The 22,333-nt window shown below is 44.4% G+C and overlaps 2 protein-coding genes across 4 annotated transcripts; both read left to right on the forward strand.

The window, feature by feature from the left end:
• The first annotated feature begins 129 nt into the window (after positions 1-129).
• On the forward strand, positions 130-9,085 carry LOC108113305. The gene is made up of 10 exons (XM_017223857.1): positions 130-1,273; positions 4,288-4,366; positions 5,186-5,323; positions 5,443-5,672; positions 5,845-6,683; positions 6,738-6,866; positions 6,919-7,168; positions 7,282-8,080; positions 8,139-8,834; positions 8,890-9,085. Exons 1-10 carry the CDS (start codon positions 986-988, stop codon positions 8,964-8,966), a joined length of 3,525 nt encoding a protein of 1,174 aa, XP_017079346.1. The 5' UTR covers positions 130-985; the 3' UTR covers positions 8,967-9,085.
• A 1,419-nt stretch (positions 9,086-10,504) lies between these two features.
• LOC108113340 lies at positions 10,505-22,246 on the forward strand. 3 transcript variants are annotated; one of them, XM_017223900.1, is made up of 18 exons: positions 10,505-10,822; positions 12,148-12,207; positions 12,678-12,838; positions 12,899-13,210; positions 13,590-13,760; positions 13,833-13,924; positions 14,117-14,258; positions 14,593-14,988; positions 16,508-16,660; positions 16,941-17,087; positions 17,180-17,333; positions 17,400-17,557; positions 18,038-18,158; positions 20,702-20,773; positions 20,908-21,447; positions 21,510-21,773; positions 21,833-21,930; positions 21,986-22,246. In XM_017223900.1, exons 1-18 carry the CDS (start codon positions 10,762-10,764, stop codon positions 22,166-22,168), a joined length of 3,285 nt encoding a protein of 1,094 aa, XP_017079389.1. In that variant the 5' UTR covers positions 10,505-10,761; the 3' UTR covers positions 22,169-22,246. The 3 variants fall into 3 exon arrangements, with proteins under 3 accessions (XP_017079389.1, XP_017079388.1, XP_017079387.1); XM_017223899.1 differs by lacking the exons at positions 14,117-14,258; positions 16,508-16,660; positions 16,941-17,087; ... (6 more) ...; positions 21,833-21,930; positions 21,986-22,246 and having other exon boundaries at positions 14,593-14,730; XM_017223898.2 differs by lacking the exons at positions 10,505-10,822; positions 12,148-12,207; positions 12,678-12,838; ... (8 more) ...; positions 17,400-17,557; positions 18,038-18,158 and adding an exon at positions 18,589-18,706.
• Positions 22,247-22,333: the final 87 nt, after the last annotated feature.

Consider the following 22,333-nt stretch of genomic DNA (forward strand, 5'->3'; position numbering starts at 1 on the left):
GGCTCGGAGTGTGCTTTTTTTTTTTAGCGAACTCTAGCCGAAAAGCGAAGCCAAACGAGAATCAAGCGTCAAGAGCCAAGCGCCAAGCGACGATCGTGTGTTCAAGTTTTCCGTGATTTTCACATTTCATTCGCAAAAGTGCCGTCGTCGCGAGTGGTTGATTGCCTCGCTCTCGCCCCGTCTCTTTCTGCAACTCTGCAGCCGACTCTTTCATCTGCAGCCCCCTCCGAAAAAAGTCCTTCGATCGATCCAGCGCGCACTGACCTCCACTAAATCGTTTTAAATACCCGACAAACGGTCAGATTTCGGAGTGATTTAGCGATTTTGGCTGTCGCTGAGCTTAGTTTATTTATTTGTATATAAAAATTCATTTCGGCTATGGACATAAACCAGAAGATCGTTATGCTCCAGAGACGATGATCTATCTATATGGGTGCCGTGTGTGCTTGTTGTTGCTGGCTGCTTAATTGTGCGCTGGCGTTTAAATAAAAATAAGTGCGTTTAAATGTGAAAACAAAAGACTGGCATTATATGTACATATTGGCAATCCAGAACAGCAACCGTCTGTTGTCGGCCAATAAATTTGATTTCAAGCACCATTTCGCCTTATCTCGAGTGCCGATCAATCTATAAGGAAGAACTTAGGCAACAAACTAAAGTTAAGTAAAATAAAACAAACAGAAAAATAGAAAACCAAATGAGATAGAGTGAGTGCAAAAAGTGGCCCACAACAAATGAGTTGTAATGCAATGCCTGGGCAATTAATTAGTGCATAAACAGTTAAATTAACTGCTGTAAAAGTGCAGAGCCGCACACACGATCGTGCCTCTCTCTCGAGAAATCGCGGCTCCTGAGTTTTCCACCCTCGATTTTCGCAGCTGGAAAATGTAACTCCGAGCCTCAAAAAGAAAAAAAAGAAGCACAAAATTATGACGCAAAGTACCGAAATCGGTCCGAAGCCTGAGGAATAATATATTTGCAATTTATGCAACAATCGTCGCTTGGTTGTTGCACCAACAAAGAGCGATTAGTCTACTCGGAGCATTACAATAGCCAGCTGAAAAGTCCCAGAAAACGACATCGTCAACGCATCGTTATGACTGTCTCAGCAATTGGATCTAATCGGCACCGTCGTTTGGCTTTAATTGTTTTGACCACCTTGTGGCTGCTAATCGATGCCACCGCTGCCTCCTCCGCCTCCTCCACAGCAAGTCCGAAATCCGTCAGCATTGAGCTGCGTCGAAAGAGGAGCTTCCACTATAATGGCATTGAGGTGAGTCCCGATATCAATCAATTGTGGCTCATTGTCGCACCATGAGCTATGCATTAGCTTTGCAGGTGCACTTCGCATTTTAAGAGTTGAAAGTCAAATTCGTTTATTATTCATTGCTAATCTATAGAATGTGTCGCGTAAATTATTTCTTTGTCCTCGATTTTTAGTCATTATAATGTCACATCTCTGCTCATAGCTTAAGCTTGAGGTGACTCAGGATATCAATCAAAACTTGTCAATGGCCTTATTTTCGGGTGATATGTGATATATAATATCTCGGTTCGATCATGTGGAGAAATAAAGTATGTCAAGAAAACTTGCAATTTGCAGTACAACTTTGGAATAAATCATATTTTTTTTTGTTTATTAACTAACTTTCTTAAAGGAATGTAAAATACTAAGCATTGATGGCAAAGTGAACGAAAACAATTATATTTTTTAAATAGCTTAAAGTTGTTTCAGATGATAGCCACATAAAAAAGTTATTTATTTTTATATCTTTAGTTATATCTTTGTTAATATTCAACCTATATCTTTGATTACATTCGATTATAAACAAGGAGGCACTAGCATAATTGTAAATATAATAAAAATGATAGATAGGTACACAATTTCAAATTACATTTCATAGATTACTTGTTATAAATTAGTAATAGAGCTAAATTCCAGTAACTATAAAAGAGCTCTTAGGTAAATAGTAAACTATTTTCCCCAGTGTAAACGTTCTTGAATGTCATACGATTAACCCATTTACAAAAACAGGTGATCATCCATCTACGTATGCGTCAAGTGACCAATAAAGAGCATACAAAATCGCCATATAGACAGAACATGTAAGCCGAAAAAAAAAGAAACCGAAAAAACGCAAAAACATAATGTCTGACTCAACTTGGGTTTGAAAAGCTAAGCAGAAAAATTGCCAGGGAGTTCCAGGGGGAAAATGTGGAGGTTGAGGAGTAGAACGAGAAAGATGAGACGTTGAATGACCTCTGCAGAAATGGGCGTTGGAATATGTTTTGGTAACACGAGAGCTTTAACCCAATAAACATTAGGCGACAACTTGTCGAATTACACACGACTCGTGTGATGTCTCGGTCAACCTCTTCTAGCCCCTTTCCCGAACTTTTCCCAAAATCCCAATGCTCTTAATTTGAGCTTCGTCTGTATTTCAGGAATTCATCACACGATTAATGGGAATTGCAAACAATATTGCCACCAGCTGGCTACTGCAGCTGCCTCGAAATCATGAAAAATTCTCAGACATTTCCCATGATTTGGACTATCCCGAGTGACAGGCGGTTCCCTCTTGTTGTTTTTAGCCAAGTTATTGACCCTTTCGGAAGACACACTTTAGAATCGTTCGCTTGGTTACGCTGTTGATTACGTGATTTTCCCCCTTTTTTGCATTCGCACTCCTTTAGTTTCTTAAATTGGCCCGAAGGCAATTTTCTGTGATATAATTTCCACGTGTTGGTTTCTAGTTTTCGCCATTTTACCCTTATTTTTCTTGTACTCTTATTTTCCGCTCTTCTCTCCTAGTTTTTTGCTCATTGTGCCCACGGGTCACGCAAAATTTCATCACATAATCAGCTTGGCGGGTGATTACTATGAGCATACCTGCACTTTTCCGCTTTTCCCCCTCTCTCTTTATATCTCTCTCTCGCTTAGTTTTGTCATCGGGTTATTGTTGCTGTTTGTTTGGGGCTTTTCCGGCAATCGCCGACTCTTTCATGTTGATTTGCTCTTTTTATGCTGTTGCCCTTGCAGCCAATTAGTGTCCATTTCATCGAACATTGTTTGCCTTTGGCAAAGTTCAGCGGAAAGATTTGGAAAAAGTTAAGTAATACCGGAGATCGGAAAAGGGTATAGGTTCCTCAAGGTGTGGTCTCTATATCATGGGCCTTTTCAACTGCAAATAAAGTTTTTGGTGTAAACTTTACTTTTTAGAGGTTTTAGTCAATAAAGTGAACTTATTAGTATATATAGTTTTGTTTTTAAAGTTTTTAGTTTTTTTATCCAGGGCCAATAAATGTCCTAACAGCACTATCTTCAGCCTAAATGGAAATATTTAATTAAAAGATGTAACTAAAAGTTGTCATAAATATGAAATCTCAAAAAGGGACTCGTGGGAAATTGCTAAAAACCAAGTTAAGTTATAAGGCAGTGACTTATGTATGAATATTTATTTCATGTCATATCTCAGGCAAATAAGATTACAACAGAACTTACATTCTATGGTTATGTTAATTAAAATTAATAGGTAAACGTAGTAGCATTTCCTTATAGTATGTTTCAAAGTATAGACTTTTTTAAGGCTAACATAAATCTTCCTAAAACTAACACCTCTCGGTTTATATAAAAAATGTCCTCAAACAAAAGCATCCCATTTTTATCTGATATCCCCGGTCGTAAACGATCTGCCACGCCCTCTGTGTACAGCTTTACAATGTTGATAATAAACATTCCCCACAACTTCAATTTGTAACACCTTCTCCTACGTCGGAGGCGGAGTTTCGATTCGAAGAGCCGCAACGCTCTTCACGCTTCGCCGGCAGCAACGCGCTTTTCCACAAAAGCCAAATAAAGCCGAATGAAAACTGTTACAACAAATTAAATTAAATAATCGTGCAAACAGGCGCACGCACCACTAAAATCGTACCAGATATATATAGGCGAATGTAGGGCCGGCCAAGTTGTATATATTAACCAATTTAGTCCATGCTGCTGTACTAACCTTTCCCCCCAATGATCTGGTGACCCCAGCACAGCTGTTTGGGCTGTCTAATTGGGGTTTTCTTTCAATGTACAAATTTCCCATTGTCTTAGTGAAAGTATTTTTTAGTTTTTTTTTTTTTTGGGTGAAAAAATAACTTGAGAAAACCCTTCTCCATGGGTGCTCGCATCTGTTTTGGTCTGTTTAACGCTTTGCTGGCGATGTTACACTTTCCGCTTTGCATATTAAACATCATTCACTGCTCTTTCTCTTTTTTCTTTCTTCTACCATTCCACTGCAGCTGGACGAGAACACTCTGGTGGGCCATCTGAGGGAGCACGAGCGGGCCCTGATCTTTGGCTCACGATCTCCGGAAGAGGGTAAGTGTTGGACCCCAGGCACTGGCTCGAAAAGATTCTTAACTCTGACCCATATACTGCGTCAGATGGTATAGCCAGTAAGACAGTGCCCAACGAAACAAATCACTGTTTAGCGACCGACGTGTAATTATTTCTATAAGTGGGTACTCCAAATGTGCTTTTCCTTTTACGTCAATATATCCATGGCCGAATAAAATCACAAAAGCAGTCATTAAATGGGATTGTTATTGGTAATTGAATTTGGTTTTCGAATTTTGCTTAAAGGAATGTTCTTTGTCTGATTTGTTAAAGTTTGTATCCTATTAACCTGTTTATTAAATGATATGTTGGTGTTTTATTATATATATATCCTTAAGGTATATATATATATTATCATAATCTATGCTTATCTGCTTTATAAAAGTTCCTAAAAAGATTGAGATTAAGATTTTTGAAAGGGCCAATATTTATACTGCCTACAAAGAGTTTACAAAATAGATTAGAGATTTGATTAATAATAAAAAAGAACTTATAATGATCATACAATCTTAAATTAGTTTCATTAGAAAAGCATAGAGTGTTTCAGTTTTGGTACTAAATTTGGCTTATAATTTTTTCGAGTGGGTCAAGTCTTTTAGCCATGACCCATAACCAACTGCAACATGTCATTAGGCTAGGAGGCGAAACATCAACAACTGCAATCAATGAATGCTAAACTTGAACTGCTAACTGAAAGCTGGTGCCGAGGGGGTGGGTAAGGGTGGTGTGGGGGCGTGGAAATCTGCGCAGTTGTTGGCATTGATCCATGGCAGGCATTTATGTTGTTTGTTTACCTGGCAGCGCCCGAATTCAAACTCGTGCACTTGGCACAACAACAGCAGGAGGAAATTCCCCCAGATGGAGTACAGGTGACGGACGAGGTGGAGGAAGAGAGGAACCCCCAAAAGCAACGTCAACGCCGCAGCCTGCCTGTCGAAGGTGAATGGAATAGCCCAAGTCCCCATACCGCATCCAAAGCGAAATCCAGAGAGCAGTTCGTGCTGCTCCAGTTGCGGTCATTATGCGAACAGTTTAATTAATTCAAATGCATTCGGCAGATGACGAGCCACCGCTACCGCCACCAGCCGAGGAGGGTGAGGAGGCAGTGGAGGCCCGGTTGCAGCTGCAACAGTCGCCGCAGCTGATCGACGATGCCTTCATCTTCATCCGCCGCACCGAGAATGGAACGCAGTTCGTGGAGCACTCCCCGCAGCTTCTCAAACGCCTGGAAAGATGCTTCTACCGGAGTCCAGCCGCTGCTCTCGATCTCTGCGAGCACGGCAATGTGGTAAGTTGGGCCATGGCATTATTTTAATAAATTCATTATTTTTGTGATAACAACAATGATTATGATACAAAATAAACACATTCCGATTAAAACGGTCTGTGTTTTGATTTGCGGGAGTGGGTGATGGGTTATCCCCGCCGGTTATTAATTTTTCACGCCTCGATCCCCGCAGCGCGGCGTGTTCCAGCAGAATGGCAGTGACCTGGTGATCCATCCGCTACCCTCCCGCTTCGGCACCGGGACGCATGTGCTCTACCAAGCGAGAGTGGACAAAAGCGGCTACAGTGGGACGTCGTCAAGGCGAACGGCGCAACCGTTAGACAGCCAGCTGCAGTTCGAGCCCGATGCGGAGGAGTTCAACGAACCGAGGAGGCGATTGCGGGCCCAGACTCAGGCTCAGTCCCCGTTGAGATTGCGCTTCCAGCCAAGACATCATCATCATCATCATCACCGCAACAATTATCGAAGAAGCCGTCGCTATATTGGGAATCCTCCGCGCTCCCGCTGGTCGGATATTCCGGAGGAGCTCTTCATTGAAACAGCCATCTTTGTGGACAGCGATCTCTATGCCCATATGCAGAGGAACTTTCCCACGAACACGGACAGCAAGGTGGTCAGTTTTCTGCTGGCCATGATCAATGGCGTCCAGTTGCTATATCATCATCCCACACTGGGTCGTAGGATTAACTTTGTCCTAAAGCGTCTGGAAATCTGGAAGTCCTGGGATCCACCGGGCCTGGTCCGTTCCAGGGATGTGGAGAATTACCTAAATAGCTTCTGCAAATGGCAGGAGAAACTGAATCCCTTCTCTGATGCAGATCCCCTGCATTACGACCATGCTTTGGTTTTGACCGGTCTAGATCTGGTGACCTATGAAAAAGGCAAGTCCAACAGCCAGGTTGTGGGCATGGCCACGGTTAAGGGAATGTGTACTTCTATATATTCCTGTACGATCAACGAGGCCAAGCACTTTGAGAGCGTCTTTGTAGTGGCTCACGAAATCGGTCATAAGTAAGTGGTATGGTAATTTGGAGGATCTGTTATTGAAAAAGCTTTCTCTTTCAGTTTGGGAATGAGACACGATGCCAAGGAGATTAGCTGTGATCCCACGATGCACATCATGTCTCCCAAGTTGGGCAGTGGCAAGGTCACCTGGTCCAAGTGCTCCAGAACCTATCTTGAGGATTTCTTAATGTAAGTTAGGTTCATAATAGTAAGTAAAAATCTAAGTAAAATTAATTTGCAGGGACCCTCAGGCGGAGTGCCTTTTCGACCGTGACCAGTTCGATGGTAACTGGGATCATACTGCTGGTGGCCGTCTTCCTGGTGAACGCTTCAATGCCAACCAGCAGTGCATGTTGCGTTTCGGTAAGAACTTCATGCAGGCCAGCACCCAAAGCAAGATGGAAATCTGTCGGGATCTCCACTGTCGGCAGGATGGATTGCCCTGGACTTCGCATCCTGCCCTCGAGGGCACCGAGTGTGGGGCTAACATGGTAAGGCAAAGATCTTGGGTATCCAGGAAATGAAAAGGAAATTAAATTTAACCTTATTCCTTGAAAGTTTCCTTCCCTTATATATGTTAATTTTGTGATTTTTTTTCTGCTAGTGGTGCCGCGGTGGCTCCTGTGAGGCTCGTTCCTCCAAGCAGGGAAGCTATTTGGCACTTAAGTCATGGCAATCTGAAAACGTTCCCGAAGCCACCCACGAGAAGATCGTCAGACATGAACCCAACCGGATACCGCCACTACTGCACGACTACAATCCTGTGGGAAATGAGCTGCCTGGATCGCCTTCAAATTGGGGCGAATGGAGTGAACCAAGTGCCTGTGAATCCGGATGCTTGTACGGCCTGTCGCGACGGCTACTGGAGGGCAGCACAGGACTTCGAACCTTCAACAGGAGCTGTTTGAACTTTCCATCGCGTTGTATGGGCAGGGATCGGCGATTTGTGACCTGCAACTCGCACCAATGCCACAAGGTGCCGGTGCAGACCATAGGGGACTTTGCCAGCCAGGTGTGCATGCAGGCGAGGAAATCTGATCCAGATCTCACAGGTGAGGGTCAGCAGTTGAGTAGCACGCTGGATGCTTCTTGTAAGATCTTCTGCCGCACTAAAAATAATGGCACCAAGTCCCGGCGTTGGACATTTCCCGATGGCACAACCTGCCAATCGAAGCAGCACAAGCCGGAGGATATTTCCTACTGCATTTCCGGGCGATGTGAACGCTTTTCCTGCGATAACTCTACCTCGAACTTCTTCAAGATGGACAATAGCTTCTGTCAGGCGAGATCAGTGCGCCCGACCAGAGATTCTTCCGATCAGGAAAGCAGGCAGCAGACCACCACCAATCAGCGATATGCAGAAAGGCAGGAGGGAAATTCGATAAAAAATCTTTTTGAAAATGGTAAGGGCACTTCTGTTTTATTATACTAACAAATAAGTAATTGTATTCACACCCACAGAAGTGGCCAAACGTCCTTCTTATGGCCAAGGCAACCATATCAATGCCCCTCCATCACCTTATAGGAGGAGGACCTACCACAAGTCCTATCCACCAGAGATATCGCGGCCTCCCCCGCCGGCTTCTGCATCACTGATCGCTCTGGATCGCAGCTCATCCGCTGAATCAGAGTGGGTAGTGCATCCGGGTTGTCATTCCAACTGCATGAAAGATTCAAAGGGTGTGCAGGGTGTGACCTCGCGGCTAACTGGTATAGAGAGCATCCAACTCTGCTCATATCGCATTCAACCCTGTGAACGTTTGCAAACGGCGGCTGAGTTTGCAGAGCAGACCTGCGCCAGATATCGCCAGAAGGTGCGAGGGCTATCCGGACATGGAGCTCAGATCTCGGCCAGCATCGATGAGCCGGATCGGAGTTGCCGCGTGGGCTGCCAAGATGAGTACATTAAGTATAGATATTACCTGGTAAATGGCCGGAATGGACACTTTCCTCCGGGCACTCGCTGTTCGCCGGTGGGCAAGCGTTATTGCGTATACGGCAAGTGCCTGGAATTTGGCGACGATGATTTGCCGGTGGACAAGACCCACATTAGCTTGGGTCAACTGAGGACACGCCGAAAAAGGAGTTTGCCTTCCAATGATTTATCAAACTTAACGGAGATTTATAGTACTGCAAACCTTAAAGAAACATTATCAGGTGAGTGGCTAGTTAACTTAAAGTCAATTTAATTTATTTTTCGTTTCTTTCTTAGATGTCTCCGACGAAAACATCGAATTCACCCAACCCATTCACGTCTCCGCAGACGAACTGAGTAGCAAAAGCCAATAGCCCAATAGCTTCCTGGCCACATTTCCCTTAGTCGATTAAGTCCTAAGCTAGCATAAGCTCAAGGCTGCCCAAAAAACTGCCCAAGAAGTATATATGAAATAATAAAATGTAAGAAATATAGAAAAGTTTTTTATTAAGTTGTTTTTTTATGATCAAATCCTATCAAATTCTTTGATAATATTATCTATAATCTAGGAAAAGGTTTATTAAATTGCAATGCAAAAAATGTCGACAGATAATGATAGTGAAATTGAAATTGAAAATTCGTTTGCGGGGGGACCCGCCTTCACTTTTCAATATCAGCTACACTTCAACCGCTCCGCCACCACCTGCCCTTACCAGCGATTTTCCCTATTGGTAATATTTGTGTAGGTTTCCTTTTTTTGGCGTTCGCATGCAAACGATGGCAGCAATTACCAATACTCAATACCAAAAAGGGTAACAGCAATCAGCCAAACATTCACACACAAACACGACTTCCGCTGGTGTGCGTGAAGGAAAAAATTAGATAAAACACCTACGAAACGCTGAATATGCCACAGTCTGCAAGGAAAGCGCGCGCCGTGCAAATCGAATCCGAATCCGAATCGAAACGAAAACCAAGTCCCGAAAAATTGGAAACGCGAAAAGCGTCGGAGAAATCAGAAGTCGGAAAAAGTGAAGTGTGTGTGGAAACGCCTTGATTTGTGATTTTGTGTTTGTGCTGAGTTGCCTTGCACATTGACCATCAGCAAAGGGTCAAAACGTGTCCCTCGGGTCATTGGTTCATCCTGTCCAGTTCAATGCACCCAAATGGAGTGCACTTTATGCAGGCAGTACTAGATTCCATGAATATTACATTGATCAATTATAGACTCATATGCAGTGCAATCAAAACTACTTAATTAGAGAAAATATAACCAAGCAATTAGTTTTAACCTCAGACAAATTGACATTGACATTTCTATAGCCTCTTTTGGGAGCGATTCAAATTTAGGTCAGCGCTTTTCTTTTTGCTTTTTTTAGTAGGCAGGGGTGACGATAAACCTTGGAAGCTACTCACGCAGCTCTCTGGGGAAACTGTGTCAAGTTGGTCTTAAAATTTTGACCACACGCAAGTGCGTACTAAACATTGTAGTGGAGTTACTCATCAATTGGCTAAGCGGGTAGCACGTGCTGTCTTTTCCTCAAGGACCTTGGGGCAGGACGCTTTGACCTGCACCTTTTGTAAATATATATAGAGAGCGGACATGGCTGCCCTTTTTTGTGTGTGCCCATTCCGATATTATGGCCATTCGAATTCGAAAAATCGATTTGCAGCTAATTGGTTTGTTTTCAACGTGTTTCGTTTTGGGAACTAGTGCAGAGTGCAAAAACAAGAAAACAAACCGAGCGCATTAAAAGCCCCGGCAAATTGTAAAGTAAATAAATAAAACATAAAACTCACATGTGAGGAACACAGGTTGTGACTCTCAGTACGCCCCCGAGCCACGGTTTTTCCACCTTTTTCCCGGACTTTCCATTCAATATGCATACACGCAAGGACCTGACCAGTTGTCCATTTATCCAGTTGAGCAGTTGAGCAGCTGACCAGGTGCAATTGTCCATTCAGACGTCGTTGAACTTGTCAGGACAACGGTTCATCCAGCGCTAGGACTTTGGAATTTTTCAAATCGCTCCGTTTTTCCAGTGTCAAGTGACCGCATATAGCCCATGAATCCCGACGGGGGTGATGGGCAGAGTCGTGGCCTCTAGTTACTCACTAACCTAAGCTAAAGAAGAAAAGTCGTTAAAACCGGATAAGAGATACATAAATATGCCTCCAAAGCGACGAAGAAGATTCCAGGGACTATACTACCATTCATCGCCACCCAAAGGTGAGTATGCGATGAATACATTTATTCATATTCATTCATCCTAATTGAGGGAAATTGTGGTGACAACACGCCAAGCCGAGGTGCTGAGAAGTTTCTTTTTTGTGGCCAAAATTTGCATATTGCGTGCCGTTAAGGGTGTCAGCTCAACAAGTTACAATGCCAGGGGATCCGCGGGTTGATTGCCACATTAAGTGGCAAACACTAATGCGCCATTTCCGTGGCACTTTCGAGCAGTTTTTATTGCCACTCAATCGTGTGTGGGTGTGCACAGGTGTGTGTGTGTGTGAGGGCCAGGGAAATGGAATGGAAATTTAATGATTCACCGCGGCCAACTAATTTACATGTCACTGCTCAAATGGTAGTCGAAAAATTCCTCAAGGTGTTAGACCCAAAATAGATGGAGCAGAAGACCTTGACACATAAGCTATGTGAGTGTTGGGGTCGGAAAAGAAATGGAAAATGGAAATTTTCTAGCTAACAATTTCCCTTCCAAGAGGAAGTTTTCTTAATGAAAGTTCAGACTATATAATGCGGATCCTGGAAGTATGTTTAAAATTTGCTTTGAATTGGTTTTTCTTAGGAATGCTAATAGAAGAAAGAATAAGTTTTCCCCAGAGAAAGTAAAGGTATTTCACAAGGAAGCCGAAAAGTATGCTATAGAAAGTGCTGCAAATTTTCTCACGAAGCAAGGCTAGTTGCAGATAATGAAGGCAGACCTTGGCACATAAGCCATGTGTGTTGAAAGGTTTAAAACAAAGGGAAGTTTAAAGAATTTAAACGTGTGGGAGGAAGTTTCCTGAGGAAATTACAAGCTATTTTGTGGAGGAACCTTAAACAGTCGCATTGAAATTGCTTAGAATTGTTCCCCAAGGAATGCTAATCAAGTTTGAATCAGCCAAATGGAAATTCTATTTCCACATATTTGTTTTGGAGCAGCTCTAATATAAATGTTGACTTTTTCGCTTTATATAATACCGACACCCTCACACACCCACACACACACACAAGTAAGTGTTATTTATTCATGTCAGAAGTTGGAAGTGCGCGAACAGGACGCAATTATTCCTCCTTGCGACCGTTGGGTTTTGACCACAACACAGAGACCTGAATTCAACACCTTACGACCAGGCCAAGAATTAGTTTGCCAACGCGGCTCAAGCTAGCCAGACGCTAAAAAAGTAAATACAGGCATTAGAAAGCAATCGAAAGGAAAGTAGGCAAAGGATTATAATTTCTTTTTATCTTATGACATACGTATATGTATTTACATAAACATTTTTGTAAGCTGAACAATCGGGTCTAAGCCAAGATGTTTCCCATTGCAGTCATGCCGATGAATGGACAGGCGGGTGGACAGAATGGACGCAAGCGTCGCGATAATGAAGGTGCGTATTGAAATGGTTGCAGGATTTCGATGGGTGGTGCATTTTCATATCCAGGTGTTCGATTTCCAAATGCTCCGCTAAATAATTCAGTTGGTGGGCGGCGATTCTAATATGTTGATACGACGAACTCTGCGGGCGTTACCCACTTTTGCACTGCGAAAAAGTTTGGCGCCGACCTTGAAGCATTTCAAGTTGGCAAAGTTTCGCCGGCGGAAATTGTCTCAAGTTTCCACTAATGCCACTTTAAGCGAGCCGGAGTCACAAACTTGAACATTCATTGCATTTATTTTCGTTTTAATTTAGTTTTCAGTTTCGGCTTCTTGGCTTTTTTCGGCAAATTGCATGCAAACACGAACGAGGGCGAAAATGAATTGGAAATCGCAATCGGGTCGTTGGGCAGAGATCGAGGGCGGTGGCGGGGCTGGGAAAATTAATTTCCACGTTTTCAATTTCCATTTCTCGGCTAATAGATTTCTCGGTGAAGTTATCCACCATACGAATCTGGATTCACGAGAAGGACATCGGCAAGCTGACGCGCATTTTGTGGGCGGGCCAGGGAAACCGTCTCAGTCAGCAAGCTAGTAACAATGGGCGTGTGAAGCGCTTCCTGGCCGCCGTTCCCCATGTCATGGTGAGGAAGTCCTGCGTTTCCCTTACTTGGGTTGAAATTTCATTTACGCTCCCCGCATAGAATGCCATCAAGGATCTGCACCAGGCGGTCATTGACAACAATCTGGAAACAGTGCAAGCACAGCTGGAGCCTCCGGTTCCAAGTGCCTTGGTTACCTGCAAGGACGGCAATGGCCTCAATATTATTCACAAGGCCGCAGGACTGGGTCACACCAAGATTCTAGAGTATCTGGTGGGCATTTGGCCCGAGGGCGCCCATGAAACAGACATCACCGGGAAGACGCCGCTTCACTGGGCCGCCAGTGCCAAGAACAACATGAGATGCTACACTCTGCTCACCCAAGCGGGCTGTGATGAGGAGGCCGTCGATTATGTGAGTGGGTAATAGGGATGTAATCTTTTTAAAGATTTAAGAATCTAGACGAGAATCTAGGTTTTAAAATAGCTGAAACCTGAAAGCCATCTTATCTATTCTGACAGCAGGAAATTTCAAATTTGTTCGGTAAATCAAAATATCAAATATCAAAAATCTCTCTAAAAAGTAGTATTAGTATATTCATTAGATTAAGGATTTAGGTTTTTAAAGACATTTATTGTTGCAATAATGTTCGTAGTAGTAGTTAGAACTGCCCAGAGCTAACTTTCTATTCAACAATTTTTCCTAGAAATCAATAGGTGTAGAGTGGGTGCAGATGATGGCTTTTGTTTGGTAGTTGGGCGGCAATTAAAATGATTCATTGCGGCAATTTCAGAAAATGAAGACTCCCTCATACTATCGCCACAAGCCGCACGAAATCGAGCGCGCCTTCCTGGTTTATGTGCCGGATGCGCCCCGTGTCTCCCCCGACAGTGCCACCGATTGGGAGGCCTTAAGCGATGAAGGTGGAGTGGATAACGGTGCGGGAGGGGATGCCGGCTCCAAGGTGAGTGGGTTGTCTATATAACTGGGTGTTTCCCCAACCCATAACCTACTTTTTTCCCTCTTTGAACTTTAGAAACTGGACATCAAGGTGCCGCCGTCCGTGAACGGTCGCAAGTCGCTGGATGACAGCCTTGAGAACACCTCAGAGCTGGACACCAATGATGGGTAAGTGGGTGGGTAGTTGGGTTAGTTTATGGGTATCCGGCTAGTTGGTGGGTCCTAGACCCCACGATTTAGTTTAAGTTTGGCTGCCTTTTGCTGGCGAAAATGCTGCGCTGCCTTTTTGATTTGAGTTTGTGATGTGTTTTTTATGGGGCATGGCTTTGAGAGAGAATTTTTTGCATTTTGAAATCGCAGTACGAGTGCCAATGAGGACGACGATCTGTCCAAGGTTGATGCCGAACCGGAAGCGGATGCCACTCCGCCATTGCAGCGCCGACCGGAAACGCCGGCCACCTTCAACACGATCAATGGCGATGGCGAGGACAGCGAGCCTGAGGTAAGTCATCCCGCCTCTTTCTCCTTTTATTTTCCCTACTTTGTTTGGCTTTTGATGGTTAGCGGCTTGATTGCACGTTTCGAAAATGGCTTTCGGTGTTGGCAATATTTAATTAGCTTTTCCGGGGGCTTGAAAACTCTGTGAAAGTAAGCCATTGTCGGCTCTAGCTTCTTTCCCTTCACCCCTCTCTCGACGGCACTCTGCGCTTTTTGTTTAGAGCCCAAAAAATCCCAAAATTCCCGCTGTACATATTTAGGCTGAGATCGAAGGACCGTAGACAGAAACTGTTGAATCACTTGGAAAGCAATCAGTCGACAATTGTTTACTTTTACAGAATATTGCAAGAGCTGTAAGCGCGGATGGAGGCGGAGAGGCAGAGGAAAACGGAGTTGGGCAGGACGAGGAAGGAGACGGAGACGGAGATGAAGAAGATGCGGCGATCGTTGAGAATGGCGGAGGTCATGAGGAGGCTCCGGAAGAGGAGCAGCCAGCTGAACCCGAGGAAGTTGAGGTAGCGGAGCTGCCTGAGGAGTCTGCTACTGAGAGTGAGCTTGAAGGAAACAAAAAGACTGATGATGAGGAGCCAGATAAGGAGAAGGAGGCTGCTGAGAATGGTGCGAATGAGCCTGAAATGAGCCCTGTTGAGAATGGAGCGGAACCGGAAGTGGCCGCCATGTCCGTTGAAGAGAAGGAAGTGGAGTCCGAGAACGATAACGACGACGACGATGAGGTACAGATGGGAGTGCTCTAAGTGTCCTCGAACGTTTTGTAGTTTATTCACGTTTATTGTGTGTGCCGTACGCTCAACCCATTTACCCCCCCTCTTCAATGTGAACCTGTCAAATGAAACGCAACCAAAAAAAAAATTTTAAGAATCAAATAACAAAAAATAGAATATATCAATCAGATGCAGCAGGCACTTAAATTCCATTCCATACTAATTTGTTTTACCACTGCAAGAGCCACAGCAACAGCAAGAACTTCAGCCGCAACCCAATCAGCAGCAAAATGCGAAACTTTAGCAATCAACTTCAACATAAGCCCGCTTAGATAATGAAAGAAGCAAAACCTTTAGTAAAATTCTTTATATATCTCTATACATACATACATATATATATATATATTTTGTAAAGCAAGTGTTATGTTCAGCTCTTTCGAAATACAGTTTGAATAACAATATATCTAGCCGTAGCCATTATAGTAACTGTAACCAATTAAAAAATGGAATGCAAAACCTGCAACTTGTGTCTTTTGTTTATCGTTTGTTGTTTTCCATTGCACCCGAGACCTGCCCAACCATCCGTGTGTGTGTGTTTGTTTGTTTCGATTTCCATTTCCATTTCCGTTTCCGCATCCGTTTCCCTTTCAGTTTCACTTCTGTGTGTTATTGCCTTAGATCGAATCAATGCCAGTGTCTGCCCCCAATTTGTGCTTATCGATTGGCTGAAATCAGCAGCTGTTTACCCACAGATAGACTTTATAATAATGCACTCACTATAGTACGGGCATGTACTCCTACATATGCGCAGGCCAAGTTGGTCGGTTTCACTTTCGCCCGCCTGACATTTCGACTGTTAGACGCGAACAATGGCGGACTGAGCGGAGACTGAGGTTGAGTCGGGTGCAGAGACGGTCCTCAACTGTCAGAGGCATCCAGTTGTTGGTGGGTCCGAATGGGAACTGAACATGCAAACGTCAAAACAGTTGCAGGCATTAGATATATGATATATGATATTTGATATATGGCAAATATACAATATACCGTATGTAAAGTGCGCCTCGAATGCAGTTGCAGTCCCTCGAGCGATTTGTTAAGGATAATGGTGGGCGTTGCTTATGGCAGCTATAATAATCTATTTCCAGATGCATTTCAATAAAAAAGGGGAAAACCTAGGCGTATGCGTGATATTGCGTATACGCTATGTTGGCTTGCAAACAAGTTAATTTAGAGTGAGTGCCTAACAGCAGACAGACAGGGTCATTAATTAGAATGGTTTATGGCTATTGGGACTACCAGTCTTTAATGTCTGAATTTGATTACGTGCTTAAATTCCTAATTACGGGTGTATAGAGTGGGTTCAGAACTGGCATTGTCACCTGTAGCTGCACTTAGTCGTTAACGTTGTTAAGAATAAATGTATGTACGTTTTTTAATGTATTTATGTGATTTTGCACTGTGTAGCCCAATCCAGATCACTGTCCAAGCATAACAAAAATAATATCTTAAGTGGTGAAATAAATTTAAACAGGATGTAATAGCTTCAGAGAGGAACGGAGAGAATCAGCAGGAGGATCGGCAGCCAGGAGGTGGAACAGAAGCTCAAGTGGAGGATGGCAATGAGTCTCTCACATCAGCAATGGCCATTGAGGGCTTTGTGGAAGGTGCACCCGAGGATTATACAGTTCAGTCTCAAACTGCAGTTAATGAAGTATACAATGCCATCCCTTTCTCTTTCTATCTGTCTATCTATCTATCGCCCTTTGTTGCTGGCTCACCTAGCTTGTTTTTTGGGTTTGCACCAAAGTCACCCATAATGCAAACCATCGAGTTCTTTCTATACCCAGTATCATCTCTAATCCATCACCCTTAGCGCTTCAATGATGCACAACGTTGTCTTTGACTCACCATCACCACCATCATTATCATCTCATTGGAGATGTTGCTTTTACTGTTTTCCGTAGGATGAACGCATTAGGCGGATTGTGGAGTCCGGTGACTTGGAGCAGTTGGCCGAGATTGTGCTGAATGGCGAGGGTGGTAGTTTGGTTGGCTTGAAGTCCCAGGAGCCGGAAATCCAGGCCTTTCTCAACAACGTACCCAGTTACATGGTAAGCAAAACGAAAGCCAGTCAGGAAGGAAGTAAGGAAGAGCCACTTTCTGGCGCACTAATTACGGCATGCATCATATTTTCCATTGGCAGGAGAAAATACATCGCGTGCACGATGCGGCACGTGACGGAGGTTTGCTGGCACTGCAGCAGGCTCTGGATCGCCGGAAGTTTGCCATTGCAAAGAACGACATATCGCCCAACGGCTCCACGCCTTTGCACGTGGCCGTCCTCTTCGGCCACACAGGTAGGTCTTCCCACTCCGTCGGTTTCTATTTATATGATTGGTTTCTCACCCCTAACCGCGAGCCAGATATCGTTCGCTACTTGGCATCGCGTTTTCCGGAGACCATGACAATTACGGATAATGACGGACGCACGCCGCTTCATTACGCAGCCACAATTAAGGACAATGGTCACTTCTACAACATGCTCTTGCAGTTGGGCGCCAATCCCAAATCGCTGGACAAGGTGAGTGAACGAAGGAAATAAGTCTGTTAAAGTGAGTGTAAAATCAGTTTGGAAAGCTAAGAGTAGAAATAAGCTTTATTAAATCAGGATTTTTTTATACATTCTAAAAGTTAAGGTAATACCATCATTTATTCATGGTTGTCTTCTTTCCCTGAGTGTATCAATTCTTCCAGTTTAAGCTGAAGTGATACCGTAGTTAAAAAACAGAAAGACAGTTAAGAATAGAGCCCAGTTTGGAGTTGTTTGGGAATAGCTGCAGCTGTAGTATAGCTGTAATATCATTTTAAATGACAAATGAAAATTGTTTTTAAATTACTCACAACAAAACCGGAATCATGAAAAGTGGGCCAAGGCTCGTCTACTCCTCATGACTTTCAAATGCCTGCTGCAATGGAAATCAATATGCCATAAATTTGTGATTAGAACGAAATAAATAATGAAAAGAGTTTGATTTAAAATTCAATAACCAAACACACGCAGCTGGGCCACTCGGCCGAGTTTTACCTGGACAAGGACAAGGCGAAAAACATTCTCAACTACACCGAGCTGCTCAATATATTTGGGGCGGAGGAACTGGAGAACCAGTTGCTCAACGACCAGGGTAAGAAAACATAGGGGGCCGTGAGCCATCGGCAGCTGTTCCAGCGTTCCAACTTGACCGTTCACCAGGCACTGTCCACCACCTCCGCCACCACCAACACACACCACCCGCCATTAAACCCACCCGATCCACCACCCATTCTCCAGATAGCTAAGCGCTATGCCATGCCGCTTTGCTTTCTCTGTGGCTTTAGTGGCGTTTTTGTTTTCACACTCGCTTTCGCTGCCCACACTCGAACACACACATGCATACCGGGGGTAAACCGAAATAATTAAATACATTTGTTTACCAAGTCAAACATCCGGCTGTGTGTGCTAGAAGGGGGCGTGGTCGGGTAGGAATGGGAAACTATAAACTATAGCCAAGGGGCTAACTGAACTCGGCGCGAGCTTTGGCCAAGTCAGTCATCGATTTTCAGTCGCACCGTGAACACACTGCGTATACGTGTTGGATACTCCTGCGAGTAGTCGGTCGGTTGTCCGCAAAAATGGAGGGAAATCGAAATGAATTTTTCAACGAAATCATTGGCAACATTGATGAAATATTTGGTATGTAAGCTAACTGCACAATCCCGGCCAGCACCAGCGCCTTTTATCTCGATCACCCACCCAGATATCCTTTCATCTGTAACTGTCATGGTTTCGGTGTTCGTATCTGTATCCGTGTGTTTGTCTACGCTTTGGTGTCTTAATGTGTCTGCTAAATGATAATCGTCCAATCCAAAAAAAAAACATTATAATCTATGCTGCTCCGGAAACCCTTGAGCAGTCCCCGACGACCTGCACAGTGCCCGGCGAGAACTGCAGGATGGCGAAATCTCAAGGACTTTGGAGCGCTGCTATAGCGTGATTTCGGAATCGGGAAAACTCTTGAGCGGTACTACGGCATCGGCTCTGTCTCATCGCAAGCCCCTGAGTGCCTCTTCGTTGCAGCTTTCGGTGACTAGCTATCTGAGTAGATTCTTAAAGAGGGGTGTCTATGAGAAAATCAAGCGGAGGCAAACTCGACTCGATCATAATCTCTTCGATGTCCTGTGGCCTGCCATGAGGAAAACTTCCAAAGCTCGCCATCTGGAGGAGGATATAAATTGCGGAATTATAGCTCCAGATTTCGATGTGTTTGTGGTGTTCCAGGAGTTTCTGGTGCCATTGCTAAAAGATATGCATTGCTTGAGTATTGATGCCGATTTTAAGCCACAACCCCGATTGGCTTACTTTCCAATGGACAATGGGGAGCGACTCAACACGGCGGCTTTTGTCTTTGATGATGAATCGCTTTTGGTCACCCGTTGCTTGGTTGAGGTCTCCAGGAATCTAGATCAGTTGGAGTTACCCTTGAACCTAACAATTGGCCAACTAGAGCAAGCCGAGCGCCTGATGATGAGCAAAATATTCACCACCCACTTTGCAGATGCCATTGGCGAGACGGATTCGGGAAACTATTATACCATGACCGAGCTCTTGGAAACCGATTCGGAGGTCACGATGATGCTGAGCAGTCTGGGTCTGATGATTCCCCTACTGGATACCAAGGATCTGGTGCAGGCTGCGGAGTCCACAGCTTTCAATGGAGCCCTTTGGCCCTATGGCAGGGGAGTTTTTGTTAACTCAGCCAACAATTTGGCTGTGTGGCTAAATTGCCAGGAGCACTTGAGAATCATCTCTACAACCAGTAGCAAGGAGCCAGCGGATATGGGAGCCGCTTATACGAGAGTGGGAAGAGCCATATCCTACCTGGAAACCCAACTGCACTTCAAGGAAAGCTACCTTCTGGGCTACCTTCAATCGAGGCCTAGTTATTTGGGCACCGGTCTCAAAATGACCACCATAGTTAAGCTGACCAATTTGATGAAGGAGATGGACAATCTGCGGCATCTGTGTTCTGTGCGAGGATTGAGTATGGTGACCAATCGCCTTTCAAAGCTCACCGTTCGCCTTGTAAATATGCAAAGCATGGGAGTGGTGGAATATGTGCTTTTCCAGGACTACTGCACTGCAGTCACCAATATCCTGTCCCTAGAAAAGGATATGTCACTTACAAACTCCAAACACATTGCCACCATGCTGGTGAAGATCTTCAAGCGCAAGAAGAACAGCATCGTGGATCGTAACTAAGAAAGTGGACTAAGTTCCATCTCTATGTACATAAAAAAGTAAAGAATACCTCAGCACACTAAATATTAAATGCTTATACTAATTCGATTGATACCTACCTCGTGCCCTCATCAATAATCTCCTCCGCTTACTCTGCGTTTAAAGTTAATCCGTAATCGTAAGTTCCGCTTTGAGTTACACCTACATAGTCGTATCCGTATCCGTGTCTAGCTCGAAGAATGTGATCTTGTCACGATTTCAATATGATTTGCAAAGTCTCTTGAGTTCCACCATCGGCATCCTCATCTTCGTTTGTTTACCCCCTTCCCGCCCCAAAAAGTACTCCCCCTCTCGCTTTGTGTGCATAGATTACTGGGACTCGACCCACTGAGTGTGACTGAAGCTATCCTGGGCCTTTGGAGTGACTAATCCAGCTTGTTTTCCACACAGGTCAGGCGCAGCCAGTGAGCTTTCAGGCCAATCCCATCTTCAAGACGGAGCAGGGCAAATATCTAGCTGATTGTAAGTAGAATACAGAGGCAGAGGTTAAATTCCGTTACTAAGTAAAGCTTATAACAAAAGTCTTATTAGAAACGTAACAAATCAGAAGTTCTGAAAGAAATTAACAATTAGTAATTACTCCACTTCTCACTCAGCTCTTGCCGATCCATTGATTAAGGCCCTCACTGAGATAGCCAACAAGAGACCCCGAGATCCCGTGGCCTATCTGACCAACTACCTCCAGCACTTCATGGGTGATCGCAAGCCAATGACCGAAGTCCAGGTCCACTCTGGAAGCAGCAAGGCCAGCACCAGTTCCACCTCCACCCTGGCAATGGCCAAATCGAATGCCAGCTCTAGCCAGCGTCTGACCAACACTCGGAATGGTCCTGGTCCAACCAATGCAGATCTCATAGAACTTGATGCTCGATCCTTGGCCGAGGAAGACGATGCAGAAGGAGTCCTGGCGGTGCAGCATATGGAAGAGCGGGATGAGCATGGTCAGAGTATGCTGCACTTCGCCTGTGCCCGTTCCCATCGGAGAGGAGCTCTTTATACGCTTATTGAGGAGTCGGTTATTGACATCACCTACCGGGATGAGTTGTACCGAACTGCTAGGGATGTCTCGCTCCAAGCAAATCAGCCCAACAATGCTGCCGAAATCGATCGTTATGTCCTGGCTCAGGCAGTCATCGGTGTGTTAACCATAGAGTAATCTTCTCAAGCGCTCTTTTAAGCTTTTTGCTTTCTTAACCAGGTGACGTGGAACCTTTCGAACAACTTGCTCTCCAAGGCTATGATCATATATTAGACATCGAGGACGAAAGTGGTCAATCCATTGTAGATGTGGTACAGTCCCGACAAAACGAGGCTCTTGCCGAGTTCCTGACCAATCTTCGGGGATTGGAGGAGACTCGTGAAGAGCTCCATCAGATGATCAGGGAAAACAACATGGAGCGAGTGGTGGAGCTGACCAATGTTGCCAATGCCAAGTGGTTGGTTAAGACCAAGAACTATTATGGTAAGAAAAGACTTAATACCTTAGAAGGATTTACTTAGTTTTATCTAATTAACCTTCAGGTCGAACCGCCTTGCACATAGCTGTGCTAAAAGAGTCCGAGGAAATGGTTCAGCACATGGTGAAGATCTGTCCTGAGGCTCTGAAAATTCCGGATAACGTAAGAAGGGACTCTGTATCCTAAGTTCAGCTTTAATCATATATTTCTTACTCAGTTGGAACGCACTGTATTGCACTATGCCATGGGAACTAATGCGCTGGAGAGCGTTAGTCGGATTTTGATTCAGAACGGGGCCAAGCGGACGGCTAAGGACCTCAAAGGACGGCAGCCAAGCTATTACTTTATCAACAAAGCGGATATATTACGTCTGCAGGAAGAGGAGGAGGAGAGCCGCTGAGTGATCGAGTCAAGCAATATGTATAGTCTAAACTACTCTAAGCCGTTATATAGTCCAATAAAGTACAAGTAAATAGTAGTCCGCTATCATATTGCGTACCTTGTACCTCGGTTTTTTGGAATGTTTTGAAAAATTGTGGCTAAACATGAGTCGTTACTGATAAGC

The sequence above is a fragment of the Drosophila eugracilis genome, unplaced genomic scaffold (genome assembly GCF_018153835.1).
Source record: "Drosophila eugracilis isolate 14026-0451.02 unplaced genomic scaffold, ASM1815383v1 contig_90, whole genome shotgun sequence".
In the NCBI taxonomy this organism is placed as follows: Eukaryota; Metazoa; Arthropoda; class Insecta; order Diptera; family Drosophilidae; genus Drosophila; species Drosophila eugracilis.